This window comes from Lampetra planeri, chromosome 15, assembly GCF_965212315.1.
Source record: "Lampetra planeri chromosome 15, kcLamPlan1.2.h2, whole genome shotgun sequence".
Lineage (NCBI taxonomy): Eukaryota > Metazoa > Chordata > Hyperoartia > Petromyzontiformes > Petromyzontidae > Lampetra > Lampetra planeri.
In genome coordinates, this window is record NC_136121.1 from 7,013,380 (window position 1) to 7,038,534 (window position 25,155).

Sequence of the window (25,155 nt, forward strand, 5' to 3'; positions counted from 1 at the left end):
AATTATCAACCAGAGGATTAAGAGCAACTTGCTTAAATCCCAGGTAATGTGCACAGGATAATGACAGCAACCTTGCTCGTGCAATATTAATTTTGGGAGACCAGTATTGAAGAGGAGCTATGGGGGACGACGGATGTGAGTGGTGAGTGCTTCGTGTTGGGTGCTGTGAGCATGAAGTATTCAATTGTGAATTTATCCCACTGACTACACTGCGATCGTGCTTTAATGTCGCATGGGCAGTGTGTAGTTAGGGAATGTTTGCACACTCGGTCGACTATCATTAATTTGCTTTTTATGATTGCAGTGCCATGTCTCTTACTGTTAAAGCTTGAATTTTATTATATTTAACACATTTCATCGCTTTAATTCAAGTATATTCTTAATGTATTTTTAAATAATTAATTTCAAGTACAAATTTAGATGTGAAAACAGAACATACGAAGGTGACAGCTAAAAGCGTGTGGATTCTGAAGTCATTCACTTACACCTGCATTATATGCAAATGCATTTGCTTGAAACTAAATCTTCAAAGATAGATTATAATTTTAAAATGACGAAAGTGACAGACATTAGGCTGTCGGTTGGAGCTTTAGCCCCATTTTTTCGGGGCAAAACTCTCAAACTGTTTAAAACCATAGTTTCAAAATATTTATTTGTGGAGGTTTTGAAAGGTGCTGATTCCTAAGATAAAATCAGACTTTATTGATGCCATTTTAAATTACCAGACACTTTAAAGCATGCATCCAAAACAATGAGATTTTTCTTTAAAAAAAAGCAAACATTGCATTTTATTGATGGCATTATTTCAGCTTAATGGCAACACATCAAAGTGGACAATAAATATGTAACTGCATACATGTGCTCAAAGTATCTTAAAAAGAAGGCAACTCGTACATAAACAACTCAATTACCATCAACAATATCAAACTCTGCACCTATACCATAATACTGCTCACCCATATCCAGACAAGCTTTTCCAAGCTCAGCGCTAATAAATTCATTGCTGTTCGTGTCTCTGGCAATCCCTTGGGAAGCTTATCTTGATTGCTGGGCAAGGCTGGACTCATTTTGACAAGTTGTGCTATCAGCAAGCAGGCATCTCAGCACATGTGCAAGAGTCTGAAAGCAGCTTGGGAAAGCTGCTGTTTTGTCCACTGCTGACCATAAAATGTTGAGTGTCACCGTCGAAGGCTTGCTAGAGTTAACATTCAAACTTCGTTTAAAGAGTGGTCACTCCATCTCTGCTGCTGCCCCCACTGTCAAACGCATCTCTGTCTGCACTGCTCACTCCATCTTTTCAAGTCTAGGCTGAAGACCTTCTCTGATGATTTATCATTGATCAGTCCCACTTGGATGAATGCCTCCTCAAGCTACCCCCATCTTTCATGGTCTTGCGATGCAGCGATCCATCTAGCACCTGTACAAGAGCTGATTTCGTATCTCCTTCATGGAAACCCTCTGGAAGTTCCAGCCCTTTATACTTGTCCAAATGTTTTGATCAGCATTGAAATCACTTTCCACAGCTTGGCTTTCTCCATAACTACATCACGGAACAAAAATTCATCATCCCTTTCCCCACAATATACTAACATGCACGTGTCGGCATTTTGTACGTCGTCTTGAGGTGTGGTCACATTTAGACACTTGTTTGTTGCCCAATGTTTGCTTTTAATAATAAAGTGTTCGTCACCACAAGCCAGCCTTTACAGAAACCTATCGGGATCATTCATGTCAAGGCAGTTGCACTATATTTCTGGACAGAAAAGTAAGTTCCCTTAACAACAAAACATTTGCAAACTGCACCAAAAGCAAACTTCATACACCGGCAGCTCAAACCGCTGGTTAACTACCGTACACCGCACCCTACACATCTGCAGAGTCATGCTGCAGTAGATTTGGAGAGAGCGTTGTCTTGGTAAGGTCACGTGTGTGCCTTTTGTGGCTTATAAACGTTAGCACCCTGCCCGGACGAAGAATAAGAAATCGTGATTCCAGTTTTATGTTGCAGAGAAAACACTTCAAAACTCGTTTCGTGCATTCTGTTGTGGATATGGATGCAGAGAGTGAGCTGGACAGAGAAGATGATCAATTAAGAGATCTTGAATGACATCAACAAAAAGAACAATGGAAGTTCCTCGGAAGGAGAAAGAAGAACAGCATTCGATGTATGTATGTACTATGTTGAACTTCTTTCGCACCGTACGTGTCCAACCGTACCCATCTGAGGTGCCCTTGCATTCAACCCGTGCCCTCGCAATCTCCCTAGGGCACGGGGGTTGATGAAGACGTCGTCGAATGAAGAATGGAAGGGAACTCGAACAAAGAAGATTGCCGAGGACTGGGATGTGAGGAGGAAATAAAGGAGGGATTTGTGGGCATGGGGCCAGATAAGTGTGGAGAAGCCAAAGGTTAAAGCAGAGCACCAAATAATAAACTTAGTTAAAGCGTATAGTGACTCCTACCAGAATTCAGATTAGTCTGTCCATCATGAAAGAATTAAATTTCGACTTTACCTGTAATGCTCTACAAGCCACCATTATCAGTCCTGCGCTATCGTCACGAACGTTTAGTATTTAAGTTGCAGCCCTCTATGCCATTGGCACTGCAGGCCGCTTGTACACAGTTATGAACACAGGAGTGAGAGGAAACACGTGTATAATTCATACGACACCCAGGACTCACACGACCACTAATCTTGTATCACAAGTAGCATGATCTAAAAACTGTAAACCTTCAACGTTGTAACATGCGTGAGTCGTGACATTTCCCACAAAACTGTAAGTGTAAAAAGACATGTTTAGTGCTTAAGAGGCTGTGCTTTCACTTTCACTTTTTTTATCTTTTCCTTTTAATATGAAATATTTGAATGTGGTTAAATATCAACAATCAATGTCAAGCTGATATTCACCACATTCATAATTTCGAGTTATAACACGCTGCACAATGTTTGCTCACTCGCGACAGAAGATAACGACTCCCGAGGCGCTGCCAAATTCCCTCCACCCCAAGCTCTGCGGTCCTTTATATATGAAGGTGTTATCAGCCAATTCATGAGGTTTTTTTTAATGTGGGAGGAAACCGGAGCACCCAAAGCCCACAAATGCGAGGGGGCAACGCTGTATACCACACAAAGGGAACAGGTGGGGTCCACAGTGCCTGTACAGGGTCTCCTCTACTTATGAATATTGGACTTACGAACTTTCATAGATACGAACAAACCTGTCCCGTATGTCATGTAGATGCCACATGAAGAACCAGTGGCGTCTACATCTGCAAAAACATGAAGAACTGGTGGCATCTACAAGAGATTATACAACTTTTAAAGCCATTCCCCGTGTTTAGCGTACATGCTGTTCAACATGTTTGGAATCGACACGAGTAAAGTTGGACTTACGAACAAATCGACATACGAACAGACCTCTGGAACCGAACTCGTTCGTAAGTCTGTGATAAATCGATCTATACCTCATCATGAACCTGTTTTAAATTATGCATCGCATATCCCTTTAGATGTACCTGGGTCTCTATTTAAATAGTGACTGGGTATGTAGTTACACAAAATAGCTTTTTGGAGTTGTCCACTTTGAAACAAACAAAACGCACAGAAACACTTTAATTAGCAATCAGCAAAAAAACATCGTTAGCGAATGTATAGCCAACACGTGACTGGCATTGCCTTATGATAGTTGCCTCAACAGAAAGACAATTCAACAAATAATTAATCTCCACTCCAATACTTCGCGTTTGCTACTACGGCACCGTCATGCCTCAACTCGGGGGATAACAAACCGCATGGAGGTTACAAAAAAAAATCCACAATCTTCAAACTTTTCTCATAGAAAACAGGGGGGGGGGCAGATTCATAGAAAATGAAAAATATTCCCCTAAACGTCTCCGCAATGCACACACGTTTACCATGCCATAATGGAAGAGTGATAGTTACATAAAGGGCATTTTAACCTTCATTGAGTAGCAAAAACAATAACCGTCGTGTGTTGTCGGGCACTGCTAAAGTCTGTAAAATTGAGGCACCCTTAAGTAAATGCATTGCTATTATTTAATAATTACTAACACGTCACAACGACCAAAGATATTCAACCATCAATTAAAAAACAAATTATTTTTCCCCCCCTTTACTTTTATTCCACAATCTGTTCCCGATGCGCGAATAAAAATGAGTTCCAAAATAAAAGTTGCAAAAAGAATATGACAATGCCTTTTGCATATGTAGCCGGTGTAGGCTTACCTGTAATCAATCGCACGTATAATTGTGCACTCTACACCATATGGGAACCTATTTTGTATTATATTTCACAGCTGTCATAGCTAGGGGAGTAAGCCAGGTGCGTTCTTTTATTTTAAGGGAAGTCAATGGTGTTCAGGGGATTAGGACCAAAGGTCGCAACCGGGTACCCGATACCCGTACCCTACCCGATACCCGGCTACCCGTACCCGGCCGGGTACGGGTAGCCGTTTGCGACCCTGGTGCGGCCGGGTACGGGTACGGGTAAGTAATCAAAGCCCGTTTGCGACCTCTGGTTAGGACCCAGAGCCCCACGTGCGCTGCAGAGTACAGGACACCCCCAATTAAAATGTTGGCGAATTCCGTTCTGAGAGATTGAGCTGCGGTGTTGTGACGTGGAGGGCATGTCTGGTCATTATTGCGGATACGCAATTTTAATGCCCTTCGGAAGAACACTTTGAAATAAAGTTTTGCCAATTCACGAACCTCTTGGGTGCTCGGCTGTTGTGGAGTCGCCCACTCCTCAGGAGGACGGAACAACAACGCGGAGCATCTACTCATCGTCTTCGAATTGTATTATTTGTATTGTCTATTTAGCTGACTTCGTTAGGATTCGCGAGAGGAGAGGGACAGGGTGGATCAGGCTACACATATCTGGTTGGAGAATACTTGGCAGTGGTTAGTTTAAAACCAGGACTCAGCGTGCAGGTTTAATTGTTTAGTTCAAGTGCAGAATAAAACCTACCAATCTAAAGTATGAGTAAAGAAAAAAAAATACTCACGGTACCAGTTATATCTCCGATGGTCAACACGAGGTCGATTCTTTCCATTGGGATGAGTATATTTTCGCACTTTAAAACCGTAAATAACTAAATTATATAACCACGAGTGGATTTTTTTCTAAACAGTATGTCTGCGTGAGAAAGTTACCTCTTGGGCATTGATTTGTTGTCTTTGCCTCTGTAGACCAAGGCTTGTGTGCGATGTCAGGCCAGTTGACTTACTGTAAAAGTCCTTCGAAGGAAAAACGACCTCCGTATTAAAGTTCAAGTCCAAGGACTCTTTTCCTCAGCCTCCCAAACACCAGGACAACAAATCTGAACAACGCAGAGCAAGTGGTTCTAAACTCAGGTCAGACACCACCATTCATAGCCTCATGGACAACGCGTAGTCTTTAAGGCAAGGCCACAACTTTCAGCTCTGATCGGCCTTCTCTCTCGCTCGCTCAGCTGTACGTCCTGTCACTGCCGCCCTCTTGCCAAGCTTCCTCGCCCTCTTCTACAAACGGCAGTGCTGTTAGTTTCCAAGTTGAAGTAGGAGAAGGCAAGAAACCAGACGGCTGCGGGCTGGCCTTCACCGTCGGCACGTGCTACTTGCTGGAGAACGCTTTGGCGGGCGTTTCCGACTCGGACGACTGCCGCACGTCGGTCCAGGCCTGGCGCGTGCTCTGCAGCGCCCGTGTCTTCTCCTGGTCCACCTCCACGTAGTCGACGCGGCTCTCGGAGGGCACCACGGCCACCATCACGGTCGACTTTTGCTGCGGGGAACGCGAAGGCGAGCGTGAACGCAGGTTGAACCGCGACGATGGACAAACGCGGAGCTCGATTCCACCACCGAGCATCCAAGAACCAAATTATAGGCTCGTACTGCTGAGGCAAAGAGGTTAAAGGTAAAGGGTGCAGCCTGCAATACTTGCTCACACAATTACTGGCAGAAGAGACTCTCTTTGGAGGATATCTCGGCCTAATCTTTTATGCTGGCCAGATGTCTTCGAAAGGGATGCTGCTATGGCTGGCTTTACAATGTAAAAAAAAAGCCCTTTGTACAGCCCTTTGTACATTTTTTGGCTAGCCATCGAACAAAGACGGTCCCTGCATCGCGCGCTTTCAGGTGCGCTTCTGCGGCCGTCTGAAACCCTCTTCCGATATTAGGAAGCAACTGGAGCTATGCACTTTTCAATCTAGATTGAAAACTTATTTCTTTAGAACTGCTTTTTGTGTGTAATTATTTATCCTTCCCCCGCACCTCCAATAAGCACGGTCGGCTACGTATTGTGCGAAAGAAGTTCAAAATACGTACATCCAATATGCTACTAGATGAAGGCCTCTCCATGCCATTTGTGGGGGCTTTTTTTTACTACACTTCACCATGCTGATCAGTGCAAACTAGTGAATGGGGGAGCCAGGACCAGTTAAAATATCACACATATCCAAGATTCAAAATCGGGATGCAAGTTCGTAGCGCAATTCTGCTAACCACTCCGCCACGACTCCATCCCCCTTACCTTGCGTGGAGGATTAGGTGACGTGCTTCGCTGTAGGTCCAAGGCCAGGTATTCCACCTTCTTCATTCCGGAACAGGGAGCAATTCCATCAGTTGGAGGAGCACACACCACTGCAGCCTTGGAACCCTGTCCGACACAACAATCAAATGCAAAGACACACGCATGTCAGACTAAATCAACACTGCATTGTGTGCTTTGCTGGCAAATTGGAGCATTAACGCAGAGCAGCAGTGGCGGCAGTGTTCTTCACTTTTACAGCAAACAAATCGATGCCGAGAGATCACAATTGGACACACTCTCACCACTTAACCGTCTCCACGGACGCACTGCCCATAAAAAAAAAAATCCCCAATTTTCTTTGAACGAAATGTTGCACTGCACGTGAGCCATCGATGATTGCAAACATTATGCCGTGCCAAAATTCCCCAGTGCTCGGCCTTCAGCGAAGCAATATAGCAGCATCACGACCGGGGGGGGGGGGGGGTTTGGCCGTACTGTAGGAACCAAAGTGGGCGCTTAATATTATATTACGGGGGTCTCTCGCTGGGTTCTTTGCAGGACAGCGATTTTCAACTGTCAGTATTAATGCCACAGGTGACATTTTGCATGTTCTAGATTCGAAGCTTTCATGACTGCAGGAATCCATACTCTTTGGTTCTTTCGGGAAAGTCACGTAGGTATGATGATTGTGTTGCGATCGAAACGTCACGATTTATTTTATTTTATACCTACGTGACTTTACCGAAAGAACCAAAGAGTATTTTGCACATTCTCTCACGGAATTTTGCTGAATATCCCCCCCCCACCCAATTGTAAAAATGCCACTCATCTGAAATTATTGTATTTTAAATAATGGCAGGATTATAAGGATAGTACTATTTATTAAGTATAACATGCTTTAGTATTTTCACATGCTGGAGGAAACCAAAGTTCCTTGATAAATCATAAACAAAAGTGGACAATAACAATAATAGCAGCGAATAAATCTACTTGCTGTTCTCCCTCCTACATTTGCCTCCTTCCATTGTAGGCGAGTGCCTTATGAAGGGGAAATGTTTGCATGATCTTCTATTATCGCATGATGCACCAAAAATAACCTCACAAACATTTTTCCAGTTTGTGTATGTATGCACACGAGCAACACGAATGCAAGAGAGACAGAACGAGGAGCGTATAATCAAGGAAGTGGCCTTGTGTAGGACACGTCACTAGGTGGGACAATGGTCGGTGGCCAAGACTAATTACAGAATGGCAGTCAAAGGAGCGAATGTGCCTGACCATGACATCCACGTGGAAGGAGGAGTGATGAAATTCGCTCGTGTCCAGGTGCCAGGTGGATTGTTGCATTGTGACACCGTGAGAGATGGCGACAGATTGGAGAGAGGCCTTCATTCAGCAGTGAATACATCTCAGCTGATGATGATAATATAGCATCGGAGTGCGTGGGTGACGTGCGTTTGTAAGTGTGCGGTTGAGCATGCCTCGCTACGAATCCAGTGACCCGAGTTCGATTCCCGCTCACGGCCAATACCGGTGACGATTATCTTAACCGGTCCTGGGGCTCCCCTAGGTCGACTCAGCCTCAAATGCGTACCTGCTGCGGTGTGTAAACATCGCCACTGGGGAGACAACGGCGTGGTGCTGGTCACCCACCCCCCTCGTGTGCCGTTCCGGCCTTTATAGGTGCTCGCTAGCAGCACTTGCCCCGACAGTCTGTGAAGGCTATAACTGAGGGATCTTCGTCGTTGTCAGTGCGCTGGGCATTACCGCGCTGGGCATGGTATCCGACGGCTGGTTTGGTCGCATGGGCACGTAGTTCTCCTCGCTGTCCTGCGAGTCCGAGCTGGACGTGGTGCTGTGGGTGGAGGGCGGCCGCGGCCGCGGGCTCGAGGAGAAGCGGAACGTGCTGCTCGAAAAAACGCGCGTGCACCACAACACACAAACAAACATAAAGATCCCCCCGTATAGCCTTGACGGACTGGCGCGGCAAGTGCTGTTAACGAGCACCTATTAAGGCTGGCGCGTCACACGAGGGAGGGGGTGGGGGTGGCCAACACCACGCGCGGCCGCCTTTGTCTCCCCAAGTGGCAATGTTTACACACCGCACCAGGTACTTATTTGAGGCTGAGTCGACCTAAGGGAGGCCCAAGACCGGTTCAGATAATCATCACTGGTGTTGGCCGTGAGCGAGAATCAAACTCGGGTCACCAGGTTCGTAGCGCAGCGCGCTAACCGCAATGCCACTGCTCCCCACACGCACGCACAGACATGCGTTGAACACGCAAGCACACGTCGCACACGCACATTCATGCAGGAGCTTCCAGGAAACGCGTCATCTCCAGGACGCTCCGAGCAGACACACACACACATGTACTATGGCCGAGCAGTAGAGCGTTTTGCTTTTTTATATTCTTAGGTTTTTTCGGTAAAGTCACGTAGGTAAAAAATTAAAATTAATAAAAGTAAAATAAAATAAAATCACGACGTTTCGGAGGCAACACAAGCTTCCGTCTTCAGGTTTTGCTTTTGTTGTGGAGATTCATGATTTGAGCACATTGCAGGCATATTAACCACACAAAAATTATCTGACTTCATAGTCGACGTCAATGATCCCATGACATAATTCGAAAATACTAAGTCACGTGTGCTTGCGTCACGGTCAAAATTTAGCTAATTTAATAATGACCCACAAATTACCTCATTAAACAATTGGGTAAAAGAACATAACATCACCCCTACTGGTTGACAATACCCGTGCGTAAGTTAGCATCTTATCGATAGCCCTAGACTATAAAAATATAAGAATGAAGAGTAAATGTACTAATCATCATTGTTATCATAACAATGTGCCGATCGGGAATCAGCGTCGTTGAACGTACTCTGGCCGAGAGAAGCTCTTGGATTCCGGGGAGTGAATTGGAGCCACCATGCACAGATCTGGCAGATCCACAGGCGGAGGTTTGACTGCAACATAGAAGACACAGGGCACTGTAACGAGCGTTACAACTTCTTTCATCCCAAGAGATGTTGATGAATGAAAGCTACGATGCATTGAATATTGCATGCCGAAGCTCAGTCCGATGCATGCATAAGATATCTGGAATTGATGCGTGTGAATATTTATAACACAATCACTCTCGAGTCTCCGTGAACAGCTCCTTTTGTTAAAGTCTGTGTGGGTGCAACATGATGAATGAAACGTGTTAATAAAAGATTGGCCGTGCTGATTAAATAAGTAACTGTAAAAGATACAGAAAATGTAAGAAATAACGTTTCTCAACTTTTAAGAGTGAAAATCCCCAGAGCATTTACGAGTATACAATTATTTTCAAAAGTAATTTCAATTATCCAACCATGGTATCACCACCATAGCTAGAGCTCCAGACATAACGACGAGGCGTTAAACTGCTCCAAATAATTGACTGAACAAAGTGCCCACTTCAGCTCCCCACAGTGTGGATCAGCAGGTTAAGCCATACGCATCACCAACGTTGCAAATACTGGAGGAATTCGATAGGCTATAAAGCTCTTTTTCACAATGTCCAGTAGGGACAGGTCAAAATGTTACAACAACAAACACTACAAAACATGATTGGAGTGCAAAGTATGGGAAAAGTAAGCAAATCACTTAACAAAGTATACAAATAAAACGAAACTATTTTTATCTTACCAAAGGTCTAGCCCACTGAGCTATTAGCTTCTGTTTCAGAAGCGACCAGGCCACAAATGATAGCTCAACAAAGTGGCTCATGTTGTGGAAATCTACAGCAGAAAAACAATCTACGTAACCGAAGTGCACGTTTCGTCGAGCAAACCAAGCGGCGGCTGCCATCAGCGTACTCCGGCGGTCGTCCAAGCAAGTCACCTTTCCTGTCGGGCTTGAGCTCGCGGTTGACGGGCGGCCGCTGCATGGAGAGCACGGGACTCGACGAGCTGGCCGCCCTCTGCTGCTGGGGACTGGGGACGATGCTGGGCAGTGGCCGCAGCTGGAGGGGCGGCGTCATCGTCGGCGTGGTCCGGGGATGGTGCTTCAGCGACGGGGAATTCCTGCCCAACGGCGACTGCTGCTGCTGCTGCACGTGAGCCGGAGGGGTCGCCGTGCGTTGGTTCGGGATCGTGGAAGCGGGACGCTGGGGCAGCGCCGTCGGCGGGGGCGGCACCCGGCGAGGGAGCGTGGAGGAGAGGCCGGGAGGGAGCGAGGCCGACGAGCCCGCGGACGACGACGAGGACGAGGAGGAGGAGGAGGACGGCGTCGCGGAGCGAAAGGCCGTGTGCACCGGCGGAGGGACCTTCGCGCCCAGCGACGCGCTCACCTCCCCCAGCCCGGGGCTCATGGGGATGTAGTTGTCGTGCGGCGAGTCGAGCAGCGGAGCGGCGAGCAGGGGCGAGGGGGCGACCCCGTTGTCGCGGGAGGTGCGGGGAGGAGTGGGCGAGCTCCCGCTCATCGCCACGTAGTTGTCCTCCGAGTCCGAGTCGTCGTCTGCCGGATATTTACCCTGCGAGGGAGGGGGGGATGGGGGGGTGGGCGATGTGAATATCGCTGCTGGATACTCCGGTGTCCGAGAGCTGCATGTGAAACGAAGTGTGCTTGTGCCGCTGTTTCATCACCGACCTCAGCTGGGTCGGCAAATGTGGTGACGTCTCTGGGCAACAGATCTGAAACACAATTCATTGGCAAGTGTGATTTCATGATGACAACGACTACGACGATGATGACAGTAATAATTTACTTCACTTTGGCTAATCGCTGTCGAATGAAGTGCTCCCCATGCTCGTCAATTCAAACTTACTTGCTAGTCAAATAGGAAATTGAGCAGTGTTCATTTCCACTGGCACTCTTGAAAATTATTCCACGTTCCCATGGCAGGGGCCAGTCTCCATGGAGTGAACACTTTTGACATCCAACAAATTGGTACTTCATAATAAAGGTTGGAACTTCCTTTTAATTGCGGGTATATTCAGTAACCATGAATACTACGCGCCGTCCGCTTCATAGTGGGCGTTAAGAATACCGTGACGTCATTCAAAAAAAGAGTTGGCCATATATGCCGTCGTCATGGTGTAAATTTGGCAATTTTTCTAATTACACAATTGGGTAAAACCACGTCGCAACATTGCACCCCTACTACCAAAATTTACACGTCTGTGAAATAGAGAGGGCATTTGTGAGTGCCCTGTGCTCGAAGACATCTCCTCGACTATCATTATTATGATTGCGAACAAGGCTTCGAGTCTCACCGCGGTTGCCACCGGCACGGTGCGCGCGCATGTTCTCCATCACGGAGATGGTGTGGCTCCTCTGAGTCGCGGTGCCCATCGGCAGCGCCGGGGCCACCGACGGGAAGGCGTCTCCGTCCGACGCCACCCTGTGGCCCCGCGGGTCGGACGAGTAGCCCGACGAGGAGGACGAGGAGGACGTGGACTTGGGCGGGCGCGGCGGGGGGGTGTGGAAGCGCGACAGAGGCCCCACGCCGTTGGAGGAGAAGGAGGCGGCCGAGTGGTGGGACGCCACGTTGTCATTGCAGTCGGTCTCCGAGCAGCCCTTCCACTGCTGCTCCGAGCACGCGCGGCTTTGGCGTGCAAAAGTATGGGGGGGGGGGGGGCGGGGGGCACACACAGACTGCACTGTGAGCCACAAAACTCTAAGGCGCTTGTTTTTAAAAAATTCCAGAAAGTGTTCTGAAAACGGTTGAAAGACAAAATCTGATCTTGGCTCGAGCCCTTGTTTGTTTGATGGTGGAGAGAAACAGCAACATTTTTCTCCCACAATTGCACTCCATTTCTCCCCACTGATCGTACGATATGGAACTTTGTCCATGACGGCCACCAGTGCCTCGACAGAGTTAAACTGTTTCCATCACAGAAATTCCCCTGCCTGATAACCTCAGGGCGGTTCTGCTACGACTGTTTGCTCTTTCGCATGCCCGGTGAATAAACTGAACCTGCCGTGTATTGTTTGTTTTTACATCTATCAATTATGGTAATTATTTGCTTTATTTTTTTATTCACGGATTAGTGAATATACCATCAGCCTATGAACGAAGGGGAGTGCTCATTTCACATCACGACCCCAGGAATAGAATGCAGTAGTCCATGGAATAAATTCACCCCCATCTAGGTGGCTAAGATGGCAGGGCGCAGTGAGCAAATGTGCGCATTGATCACCTCCAGTGAAGTGTACAGCTTTGAACGGGGGTGACAATTGGACATCGAGCTGCCCCCCCACCCCACCTCACCCCCCTAAAGTTTGCAGGACCACGCGATAATGGAAACAGTTTAGTTCCTTCGCCTTTGCTCGTTAAAATTCCCAGCCATCCCCCGGGTCTATACTCGTGTTCATATTCTGTGGGGGGATAAAAAAAAAAGACTCGAAGAAATGTACAACAACAAGAACAGTTCGTGATGCACTTGAAATTTACAGAGTGTCCATGAATGTAAAAATATAAATAATTAAAAGAACAAGAAATTAGACTTCGCTTTGAGCGAGGTCGATAACACACGCTGGACAGCGATAAGGTATTATCGTACTTTTTTCATCCGTCTAACCCTCCCCGCAAGTCCACCAAGGTATTGGAGGCAGACATTGTATCGGGATTTCAGAGTCCCAAGGTGGCCGGCAAAATCTCGGCTGTAGTTGTTTTGAAGGTCACTCAAGCTATTAATTATTTTGCCATAAACTTGCTATCCCAACAATCGACCACAGTTCAAACAGATGTCTAATTATAATGACTTTGTGATGGACACACGTTACTCATAACACACCATTATAATTAAACATTTCAATGTTAAATGCAATTTTAGGAAATAGGTTTGAAATGGAAAATAATGAATAATTTAAACACTTTTTTTTATCAAGGTCACAATAGTTGTGTTTACTCATTGGAGGGAGCTGGCCTTTTAACGACACCATTTTACAAATACTTTCACAACTCCACGTAAAGAACCAACCACACAGCTATTAAATGAGAGAAGCAACATCAGCAACAACCAGGAATTGAAAGAGACCAAACGAGGAACAAAGATTGGTCAGAAAAAGACTGCAAATAACGATGAAGCTGGAGCCAGTGACACCACGAGTCAGATCGGCTTAGCCGGAAACCACCGCTGAAACAACAGTGCAACACCATCAGCAGGCAGCGGACGAGGGACAAACACGCGCTTGAAGGCCACCGGGATATAGAAAAACAAGTCTGCATTTGAGGCTGGTAGCGTGTTTTCCCGTCAAGCGGCCGGGAAGCGTTTGCACTGAGACACGGATGGCAAGGCTGCACACACACAACAACAAATAGCAGCTTGTAAATTTAGAGAGCACACTCCAAAATCAAATAACATGACATACCAAGTGGGTTTTCGTGGTCGTGCTGTCTTTATAGATTTTCCGATGCGTTTTTGGGTCATGCCACATATTCATCTTCTTGGTTCTTTTGGTAAAGTCACGTACAAGGGAAATAATAAAATAATAAAACATTTACATAATAAAATAATTCTCACGACGTTTCGGCCACAACGCAAGCAGCCATCCTCAAGTGAAGACAGACCTGTTCTTCACCTGAGGATCATCCTCAGACAGACCTGTTCTTCACCTGAGGATGGCTGCTTGCATTGTGGCCGAAACGTCGTGAGAATTATTTTATTATGTTTTATTTTTATTATTTTATTATTGCCCTTCTACGTGACTTTACCGAAAGAACCAAGAAGATGAATTCGTGCAGTCACGAAAACTTTAAATCGAAAAATTCCTCTAGAGCCGTTTTGAGTGAAGATCTCATGGGTAGGGACTCAAGATGCAGTTTATCCTTAGCTTTTTTCGGTAAAGTCACGTAGGTAAAAATAAATAATAATAATAATAAAATAATGGAAATAATATTATTATTTTTATTATTTATTAGAAAAAATATTATTTCTATTATTTATTTTTATTCTTTATTTTTACCTACGTGACTTTACCGAAAAAACCTAAGAGTATGAATCCCTGCAGTCACGAAAGCTTAAAATCGAAAAATGCCACGTATTGTTTGGGCACGATGCCTGACGTTTCGCTTCAGGTGCTGGGAGCATCTCAATTCCTGAAGAAGCTCCCAGTACATGGAGTGACAACGTGGCAAGAAACATGCGGCACAACCCAAAAAACGCAACAGACCTTAGGGAACCAATTATGGAATCCTTAAAATTAAACAATTTCCTGAGTGCACGGCGCAAACAAGGCAACACGCTCCCCACCACAAACTGCAGCCAGTTACTCTTTTTGATTCTTTTGGTAAAGTCACGTATAAAGATAAAATAATAAATTAAATAATAGCATACGACGTTTCGATTGCAACACAAGCAATCATCATCAGGTATAAAAGAAATAGCAACAAAAATCTAACCAGAAAACTATAGACAGACATATAAGCAGACAGATATCACAAAGATACGTAGAGAGAGAACACACATCGGCACACTTTGTGATATCTGTCTGCTTATATGTCTGTCTATAGTTTTCTGGTTAGATTTTTGTTGCTATTTCTTTTATACCTGATGATGATTGCTTGTGTTGCAATCGAAACGTCGTATGCTATTATTTAATTTATTATTTTATCTTTATACGTGACTTTACCGAAAGAACCAAAGAGTAATTCCTGCAGTCACGAAAGCTACAAATTAAGATTGCAGCTAGTTAGTAACCCAGGTTTTTCCGGAGGCCCTGGTAAATCGTCGAGTTTTATGAAAGCCCACGGATTGTGAAGCGAGCGAGCACCATTTGGACGGCGACACGGAAGCGAGCCACAAGCCAGCGGCAACCTCGCAACTCACTCTGCTTGCCCCTCGGGGGTTTTGGTTACAAAATCTTCCAGCAGAAGGTAATCGTCTTCCTCCTCTTCCTCCTCCTCCTCACTATCTGACGCCCCATCCGGATTGGCACGTGCGACGCTGATTCATTTCGAGGGGGTTATACGGGCAAAGACTTACTCAACAAAACATGCAGTTTGACAGCAAATGAAAATAAATCGCTGCATATAATCAGCCAAAGTTTAAGCCGCGTACAGGGGGATGATGAATTACATTCCGTTCAGAGTCGCTGTGCAGAAAGTAAAACAGGTAATGAAAGTAGGGCAAATTTCCCTTTAAAATATGATGTCCAATGAATGTTTAATAATTTGTAATAAAGACTTGAAATAATTTGCATTGCAAGCAGTTGTGATAATGTATCAAATGAAATGCAAAATAATTACACGTAAAATGTAGCAGAGTGCACTCAGATGAACTTGTTAAAATATGTGCATATGAAATAATTGTATGTGAAAAAATTGATATTAAATGCACCACTCACATGTGAAATTGAAAAAAAGGAAATGCACTTAAATAAACTCGGCGCGTACAGCTCTTGTGTAGAATTTAATTTGTGTAAATCCACCGGAATGGCGATGACGCGTTAATGTGCTAATTAAAGTCATTAGCGCAGCTCTCAATTATGTTGCCTTATCGCGCGATGCAACGAGGCAGGTTTTCTCCGCTAACGAGCGATCGTACAATGAGGCCCTTGGCCTCGAGCATTGATGACGCACATTTCAGATTCAACACAAAGTTACAAAATGCTGGATAACTGCATGAACAAAAAAAATGCAGATGACATTTGTGTTTGTCTGCACCACTGTAGCCACCAACCAGCCATGAACATTAATTAAGCCAAGTTACACAATTAAAACCAATTGGCGCATTCGTCAGGCCTGTGATTATGGGATTAATGCTTGGGTGTTTACGTAGGGTTAATGCTAAGCTGATAATTCACCGCCATAACACCACCGCCCCCATAAAGTTGAAAATTTAAATTTAAATATTTTTTCTCCAACTTCCACTGTCTCGTTTGTATTTAATCGATGCATCAAAGCATCGCTACCTGTCTAAATAATGCCTATTTGTCCCTATTGAATTCAGGAAAATGTACGCAGTAGAGTTTTGGAAAATACTCTCCTGTAGTAAGAATTTGACTGAATGTTTATGAGCGAATTCAGCACTCACAAGATCACAGGCAGCAAAGCCTGGGAAGAGGCAGAATAGAAAGTGGTGGGGCTTCCCCAAATCATTGCACTTATTACAATTCGTTAAACTCATTACAATTAGTGACACACTAATGAATAATTTAGGAGAATTGGGTCGTAAATTATATGGTTCAGGAATAACTCAATTACTCAATTATATTGTAAAAAAATATGTAAACATTGCAATTAATTCCATTGCCATGTTATGGTCTTAACAGCCTCAACCAAAATGTCAAGGATTAGTAATACGCTTGTAACTCCAAATTTCTTAAATGAAAAAGTCATCCAAACATGTCCTAATATTAAAAAGATTCGGCTCATCAAACACATTTGGTGAGCTAAACCCGAATGATCTGAGCTGTGGTAATTGAGTTAAAATTGATTTCGAGCATCACCACGTTTCAACTTGAGACAGCGAAAAGTTCCCTGCCACGTGTTTTTTACAAAGCTGGGAATGTACGACGTGTGTTGGATACACTTTGAGATAACCTTGTGCAGCAAACTGCAAGCAATGCCCACTACAAAGCAAAACAGGTAAAAACATCAACTTCACAGATGCGTGACGAACATGAAATAAACAGATGTTTTGCTTTGTGATGAACCTTGATAATAATGTGTGTATGACTTGAGTCATGGGGGTAAAATAAATCTCGTCGTGAAATGACTTCAGCCAGCAGTGGATGGCATCGACTCGGGGAATGAGCCTTCGAAGCAGGCTAACGGAATGACCTCCTGGATATCTGTGGAAAAGAGCTTCATAGCTCATCGGATTCCTCCAGGATAAATCAAGATCCTGACTTCTGGAGTCACTCCTGCTCACATTGTTGCAGCCCATACTGTACTATGGCTCCTTCATTCTCTGTAATTCTTTGTCCATAATCCACTATAACATAAAAGCTCAAATGAAACTGCTTTATTTTACCAAGTAAGGTCCAGTAAGCTGTATAGACACGCAAACTCCAAATATCGAAATCACAACATCCTGTATACCAGGCGAGGTAGTTAACATATCCTAGCTACCGTGATGATGATGAGAGAGAGAAAGACGCAGACTCCAAATATACAGCAGGCGTCAGGGTCGGGATCGAAACCACAACCTCCTGTACACCAGTATTCATTAAAGCCTTTTGTCAATACACTGCTGGATGAATGCCTTCCCACGGCGTGTTGATCATGGAGTCCCATAATTCATCACGCTGGTTCGTGCGAGTGGGGGAATCGGAGGGTCAGAATCAGTTCAGATATCACTCGCCACTGATGTTTAGTTGTGGCCAGGAATCAAACTTCCAGTTGTTAGTTTCACGATGTAGTATGATGACCACCGTGCAAGTGCTCCACCGCGCGTCCGATACACTGACACCATTCAGCCATCAACATGGGCCAAGGCGAATTAAGCGACAACGTCAATTCAAAAAAAGGGTTTTGTTTGGTTTTCGGTGTTTGGACCGAGACCATAAACCAACAACCACAGTTAATAACCCAATTTTAACCGTAAGTGTTTCTGATCTGACACGGACATTATGAGCCCTCTGAGCCACCTGGCCACCTCAGGCCCCAACTAAAATCTTTTAACAAGCTGCGGTTATTGAGATAGATTGCTTTAGATCTCTGTCAGCTTCAGCTTGGACAACGAAACGTTCCTTATCCTGCTACACTGCTCTCAACGCTATCGTTGGTTTATTTAGAGAGGCTGCTGGGATCCTGGGTTTGAATCTAGGCTGCTACTTGTGATTAAACCAGTTTCAAAGGTTATATGGTCTCAGCACAGTCACCAATGGCTGCACAAAATAACATCACATCACATTTATTCTGTACTTAATTTGTATACATTCCAGCTCTGAGAATTATAATATCATCATCTGTTGCGTGACGAACGTTACTCTCATATTCTGCACGGGTGGGAAAGTACTGCCCTCTACTGTGTGCACCAGAGGTCAGTTGAAGAAGGGATCTCAGAGGTAGCTCTGTCATATCCACTTCCATGGACTGTTCTCTAACACACAAAGGGTTTGCACTGCTCTCCAAGAGATGTGGATGGATTTTTAGTCTCGTAACCTGATGGTGATACAACCATTATAAAATCGGGGGGAAATAAAAAAAACAGAATATCGTTGTGACTCTCATCACCACTTATACCCCAGGATGCAGTAAGACACGGGCAAAACAAATCAGACAGAGCAAGAGAAATGGACTCTGCCGCACCTGCGCTTGGCCGTCTCAAACTCCGTGAGGCACAGGTAGTCGCTCTGGTCGTCGTCGCTTCCTGCGCAGCCGCGCAGCGGTGGCTGCACGGCCGTGGGCCACCGGTCCCCACGGGCCCCGCCGGCGAGGGCCACCGGCACGGGCTGCGGGGCGTACATGGGCGGCAGGGACCCCGAGAAGGCCGATGACGATGACGATGGCGGCGGCCCGTGGGAGGAGAAGCCCTGCCGCTGCGGCAGCAGCCGAGGCTGGGACGCGAGCAGCGACGGCGGCGGCGGGCCGCCCAGGTGGTGGCCGTGGGGGCCCAAGCCCGACGGCGCTGCCATCGGGTGCTGCACCTTCACCACGTCTGCACACCAAAGCAGCGGGGGGGAAGAGTTTGTTAGGCACACCTTGGGGCTTCCCTTGCGAAGTCAGAAGTCAATTAGTTTATGAGAATCGCAGTTTAAACTGTTAATTGATTGACTGAGCATTGTGTCCGGTGAATAGGTAACAAAACTACAGGTGCAGCCCTGAAATGACTTGTACTCGCCACTACTGCTCGAGGATATGTTGGCCTACTCTTCTACGCTGGCATGACACGAGTACCTACACACTTTACCCCACTGTCACAACAGGCTGCAGTAGGGACATAACCCATCGTGGGGGAGGGACAGGATGGGAATGGACCAGTTATGAACAGAGAACCAATTCCATAAAAGCCCTGCCTCGATGTCTTTCTAATATTAGCCACATTCTCTATCAAAGCTCCCAGTTTTTAAAAGGAGACATCAATGGTCAACGCAGCTGTGCGCGAGCAGCTGTTTGCGGTCTGTGTTTTGTGCACGTGTGTGGAACTTAACTTCCACCCCCTGATCCCTCCTCCAGACGCCACAACAGCATTTTAAGACAGAATGGCATTTAGTCGCACGACATGCAGATGGTTTTGCGCTGTGTAGTGTAATGTGTTTCTGTCGTCAATTTGGAAACATCATTTGTTACGGTTATAGTCAAGAAACTTGACGACGACTTATCGTTTCGATTTAAAGCTTTCGTGACTGCAGGGATTCATCTTCTTGGTTCTTTCGGTAAAGTCACGTAGAATGGAAATAATAAAATAATAAAAATAAAACATAATAAAATAATTCTCACGACGTTTCCGGCCACAACGCAAGCAGCCGTCCTCAGGTGGAGAGCAGGTCTGTCGAGAAGACAGAGTCTTCAGACTCTACTCGACAGACCTGCTCTCCACCACGTGACTTTACCGAAAGAACCAAGAAGACGACTTATCAATGAAGTACTGACAACAGAAGGGCATTCGAGAAGCAGCCTGCATGAAGTGGGTGAGCCAAGTGGAGACGGAACCGTTACATTTGACCGTCCCGTGAGGCATAGGACGGATTCCAGCGACGCAGGATGTCATGACAATGTAATTCATAAAAAAAATCGTAACTTAACGTGAATGCAGATATTACTGGGAGAATATATTGTACGGGCCAATCCAAGCGGAAGTGGGGGCTTCAACAGCAACATTCAAAACAAAACAAGATAAATCCCAATCATAAGGGGCTAGCAATCAACCGCGCGCCTCAATAAAGGCAAGCTGTGGAAAATATAGATAAGGGGCCAACACGACCACACAGGAAGGTGTTCAGCAACCTCCCCCCCCCCCTTCTTACACGGTCCCCGAGTTTTGAATTACAACTCTGCTCGGCATTCGTTGGATTAAAGAAAACATTTTTTGCACAAACAAGAAGCGGCGGGTGCAGGAAGGCCGCGTTTGTCACGGACTCGCGATGCAAACGACGCGGCGACCCGATCCTCGGGCTCAATCTTACGGCGCGGCACACGGGAAGCGGCGGCAAAATCGATTGTGGCGGACCTCGGGCGGCCGCCTATGAATAGCCGTCCGCGCGCGGCAAACAGGAAAGCGTGCGAGCAGCAACACGCGCACGCGGGAAGAGGCGAGGCAACATCTGGGCCGGCCGACGACCCCCCAACCCTCCCTCCTCCTCGGCCAGGAAACTGATTTGTGCATCACGAGACGAGTCGCCGCCGATGATGATGATGATACACGATGATGATACACGATGATGATACACGGTTTCAAGGGAATCGGTGAGCGCCGTGCCGATGGCGAGCGCTGGCAGAGCTCCTGCCCGGATGGACGCGCGCTCACAATCGTGTGTCTTGCTCTGTGCGGTATCGTGATTGTTATTTTTTTTCCCCCCAGAAGTGTTATTCTTTCTAGATTTGAAGCTTTCGTGACTGCAAGGATTCATATTCTTAGGTTTTTTCGGTAAAGTCACGTAGGTAAAAATTTTAAATTAAAATTAATAAAAGTAAAATTAAAATAAAATTAAAATCACGACGTTTCGGAGGCTTGTGTTGCCTCCGAAACGTCGTGATAATTTTAATTTTTTACCTACGTGACTTTACCGAAAACACCTAAGAATATGTGTTATTCTGATTGTGATATCGGCATCATGTGAGGAGGTGAAAAATCCATTCGGATCTCTGACAGAGCATTACAAACAACACCCTGTCACTTCAAGCGACCTCTCATCCCACACGAGGGAAAGTAGCATTCATCGGATGACAGTCAAACTGATATTTTTAATTATCTAGAGCAGGAAACTCGTCAAATGAGTTGCAAAACCAAATTAAGTTTCAGTGCTTTTTTGCAGACACGGTTAACTACCCTAGAGAACCCGCTATAATCAAGGGGTGCATCCTCCGCCTGGACTTGAACCCAGCGCTCTGACCTCGGAGCAACGTGGCCACCTCCATATCCTGCCGCGTGTGACTTACCGCTCGTGCCTCGCGCGCATACTCTGTACGATGTTTTGACATTTATTTATTGAATGAAAGTTGCGTCATTATAGACTGTTTGTTTTAAGCGCCCGAAATATGATTAGATGAGTGCGCAAGTAATACTCGCGCAGTTTTGTAATTTCAACTGAACACGCAAATATGTATTGCTTACATCAATCCACCAAATTTATGTTAATGTAATTAAACTAGCGCTGCTCCGGTAAGCAATGAATAACCCATAACAAAATGGGGCTTTAACGAGGGCCGTGCATTAGGATGACACAACATAACCAACTTAGGATTTCCAATGTATAAATACACCACCTCGGTCATACGGATAGCAATGCGTGAGTCAGCATGGAATGAACTGAATGTAATCGCACGTTGATGATTAAACACAAACGCATGACCCACGCCTGCTCGCATGAGGCATCAGCCACACATTTCACACGTCTGCGCATCCCCTCTGGGTGTGGGATGGGGTGGGGGTGGTGGTGGGTATCGGACCCATCATCATGATCATCATCATCATCAAAGCGCGCCGACGGCACGGGGAGACGAGTGGCGGCAGGCGCACACTCGGTGCCGATTACAACGGGGGAGGAAGTGGCGGCCGACACCGCCCTGCCTCCTCCGGCTCAGGAAGCCGGGCAGGTCCGGCACAAAGACGAAAATACGACGAAAACATTCGCGGATGGACGGTTTAATGGATGGACGGACGGACTGCCCGACTGACAGAGGGGCAGCTTGACGGACACCTGGACAGCCGAATCGACGGAAAGATGGATGAACTGGCGGACGAATAGACTAATAGGCACAGGCATGACAGACGGAGGGACGGACAGAGAGATGGATGGATGGGCACAGTCCGCATGGGTGGTGACGCACAGGACAGCGTGAGCAAGACGTGCGTACGGCTCGAGGTATACTGTGCACTCAGTCAGGGAGGCCAGCACCGGAAGCAGCCACATGTCACACAAATTCCAGAAGCTAGGCATCAAAATGCATTACCTCGCCCAATGTGATTACGCAGTGTTTATTATTCGAGCCAGGAAACTGGGCAGCCTGAAAAACATTTGCCCTCCGCTGCAATGCCAGTGTTGGAACAGTACGAGGGGTTCGAAGAAACGGGGGGCAGGCTGCGTGTGACGCTGGTGGAAAAATGTCGTTAAGATGGATTTCATTCATCTGGACCTGCCTGCGATTTAGCACCGCAGACAATCGTTCGATAAGTACGACCCTGGCGAGTTTGATGCAAATAAGAAGGAGTGGAGCTGATTTGTGAAGCCTGCATTTATTCCTCTATAATGTTACAGAAAGGTGCGAAGCTGCTCATGAGATAGCTAGTCTAAGCAAACCGCAATACATCGTCTGCCAAAAAACTAGACAGAAGGTAATTTTAGGAAAAGCAATTGTGTGTGTGCGCGTGCGTGGGTGTGTAAATAGTTGGAGGAAATATTTAATTCAAAATCAGATTACTCTCTCCCAACATCCATCAATTCTGCCAATGTCCATCCCACCCCCCTCTCCCCACAACCCAAACCTCCCTTTCTAAACTCCCAGTGGGGTGGTTGATTTTTTAATGCACTAATGCACCACTTTTTCTCCCTCCCGCTCTCTCTCTCTCCCCTTTCTGCCAAAGCTGGGGGGTGCCCTGTGCCCTTCATGCATCGCTAACGTACCTCGCGCATTTATTACGGACCCGCCTCTCACTGCATCAGGCATTTCAAGCCCTCGCTCCACTTTTTGTGAGAGATTGCCCCATATGCAATGCAGCCTGCCCATTGCTAATTCCCACTTGGGATCGTTAACCCTTCAACCAATGGCTTTACCCCCTCTGGACTGGGTTGCCCACGGGAGGTGTTCCCTTTAAGTGCTATTACGAGTGTGTGTCTGTACGTATGTGTGTGTGTGTGTCTGTTCGTATGTGTGTGTCCGTGTTTGTAGGGGTACATGACAATTCACTTCACCCCAAGATTCAACGAACTCTCGTGATTCTGGGTCATTATTCGATTCAATCGTTGATTGTTTTGTGCCCTTGTGGTGTGCACAGAATCCACAGCCTGAATGAAACAACCACATACAACATGTACATGCATTGTTAATTAAGAATGCATGGCCCTCTATCAATCTACTGCTGGAGGAAGACGTCTCCATGCCGTATCAGTCACGTGGGGGTTGCTTAACCAAACTTACCCATGCTGATCAGTGGCGGCTAATGAAGAAGAGGCACAGGACAAGTTTATTTAACAATTTAAATGCCTATACTCTTTGGTTCTTTCGGTAAAGTCACGTAGGTAGAAAAATAATAGATCATGACGTTTCGATCACAACACAAGCAATCATCAGGTGGGACAACCACAGCAAGAACAAACTGCCGCTAGTGATGGGCAGAAACAGAAATCAAGTTTCATCATGGGACCTCTTTTGCCAGTACCAAAATATACTAATGCATACATTATCAGAGTATTGTTTTTTTTGCATTTGACTGCAAGTATTGTGGTTAATGTAAACATGATTCCTTGCAAAAGGTGTCAGTTTTGTTGCCAGAAAAAAGGGGAAAAACCCTATTAGTAGAAATCAAGTTGTCAGAGTCATAGTGCAGTGTGCTACAACTGTGCCCCCATTCCAACCATGCAACATACACGCTCGAAAATTAACTATTCTTACAGGGTCCATTCCGTACCAACATTTCTTGGGGAGTCGGAAAAGATTTTGCTTCACGAATCACCGCATGCGTAAAGTCTACACGAGTACGATTCCGCGTCTGGCTTGTGAAATGGAGAGGTAAGCACTGAGAAGTGGGCCCGCAACAATGCACCACATTCCCCGTGATCCAGGATCGATTCAACAAACCATGGTACAAACTACCCGTGAGCATCTCGGCCCTGGGGATTCCTGCAAGTACCTTGTGCAGTGTGGTCAAAATCAGCAGAGGCCATTGACACATGGCAAGATGTACACGTTTTTCCGACCATACCAACCAGTTCGTCATGTGCCGTGTTGGCCTTAATAGGCTTACTCGCCAACAGCACTCGTCCCAGCAGTGGCAAAGCTTGCCCTGTGCTCAACTACAGGGTTAACGGAGCAATTAGACATCGAACATGCCCTCATTTCACAAATGGTACCATTTAATTGTAATTAGCACAACTTGATAAGGAAGCAGCGCGTTCCGTACGCCTAATGCTAATTGCATGTCGTGTTAGTGGTCCCAGGGTAGCGTGACCATGTTTGAAGTCAAGGTTCGCCCATTTAAATTCTCGCAAACATTTTCACAACGTTGACCCATGTGCCGACTGAAACGGGGGCTGTCAGAGCCTCTTAGCAAAAAATACAAACAAAAGTTAAACGCAAATTGAACGATGCCGGTCAGTATTTTTTTGGCTGCAATTGCCCTGCAGCAAGATGCATCGCTGTTCAAAGGACCGGCCTCTAAATTTTCCATTGCCCACTGGAGTACTTCATTATTGACGCCATTAGCTCCACACGGTTTAGCAGCCAATTTTCATGAGTGTTTTCGCCCACGACTGCACACGCACGCAGGCAGGCAAGCATGCCGCTCGCACATAAATACTGCGGGGCAAGCTGGGGGAGACACAGGTGTTAATAAG

The 25,155-nt window shown here is 46.0% G+C and overlaps 1 protein-coding gene across 3 annotated transcripts in view; it reads right to left on the reverse strand.

Annotated features, from left to right (window-relative positions):
• Positions 1–757: 757 nt before the first annotated feature.
• Positions 758–25,155, reverse strand: part of GAB1 (GRB2 associated binding protein 1) — a 115,013-nt gene continuing 90,615 nt past the window's right edge. For 2 of the 3 annotated variants that reach the window (XM_078600896.1, XM_078600898.1), the window contains exons 4-12: positions 18,752–19,100; positions 15,324–15,440; positions 11,766–12,097; positions 11,140–11,183; positions 10,393–11,023; positions 9,407–9,491; positions 8,295–8,433; positions 6,528–6,653; positions 758–5,780 (exon numbers count right to left, since the gene is read on the reverse strand). In XM_078600896.1, coding sequence (XP_078457022.1) covers positions 5,613–5,780; positions 6,528–6,653; positions 8,295–8,433; positions 9,407–9,491; positions 10,393–11,023; positions 11,140–11,183; positions 11,766–12,097; positions 15,324–15,440; positions 18,752–19,100 — 1,991 coding nt within the window. In that variant the 3' untranslated portion in view covers positions 758–5,612. The remainder of the gene's footprint in view (positions 5,781–6,527; positions 6,654–8,294; positions 8,434–9,406; positions 9,492–10,392; positions 11,024–11,139; positions 11,184–11,765; positions 12,098–15,323; positions 15,441–18,751; positions 19,101–25,155) is intronic. The other variant, XM_078600897.1, reaches the window with a different exon arrangement.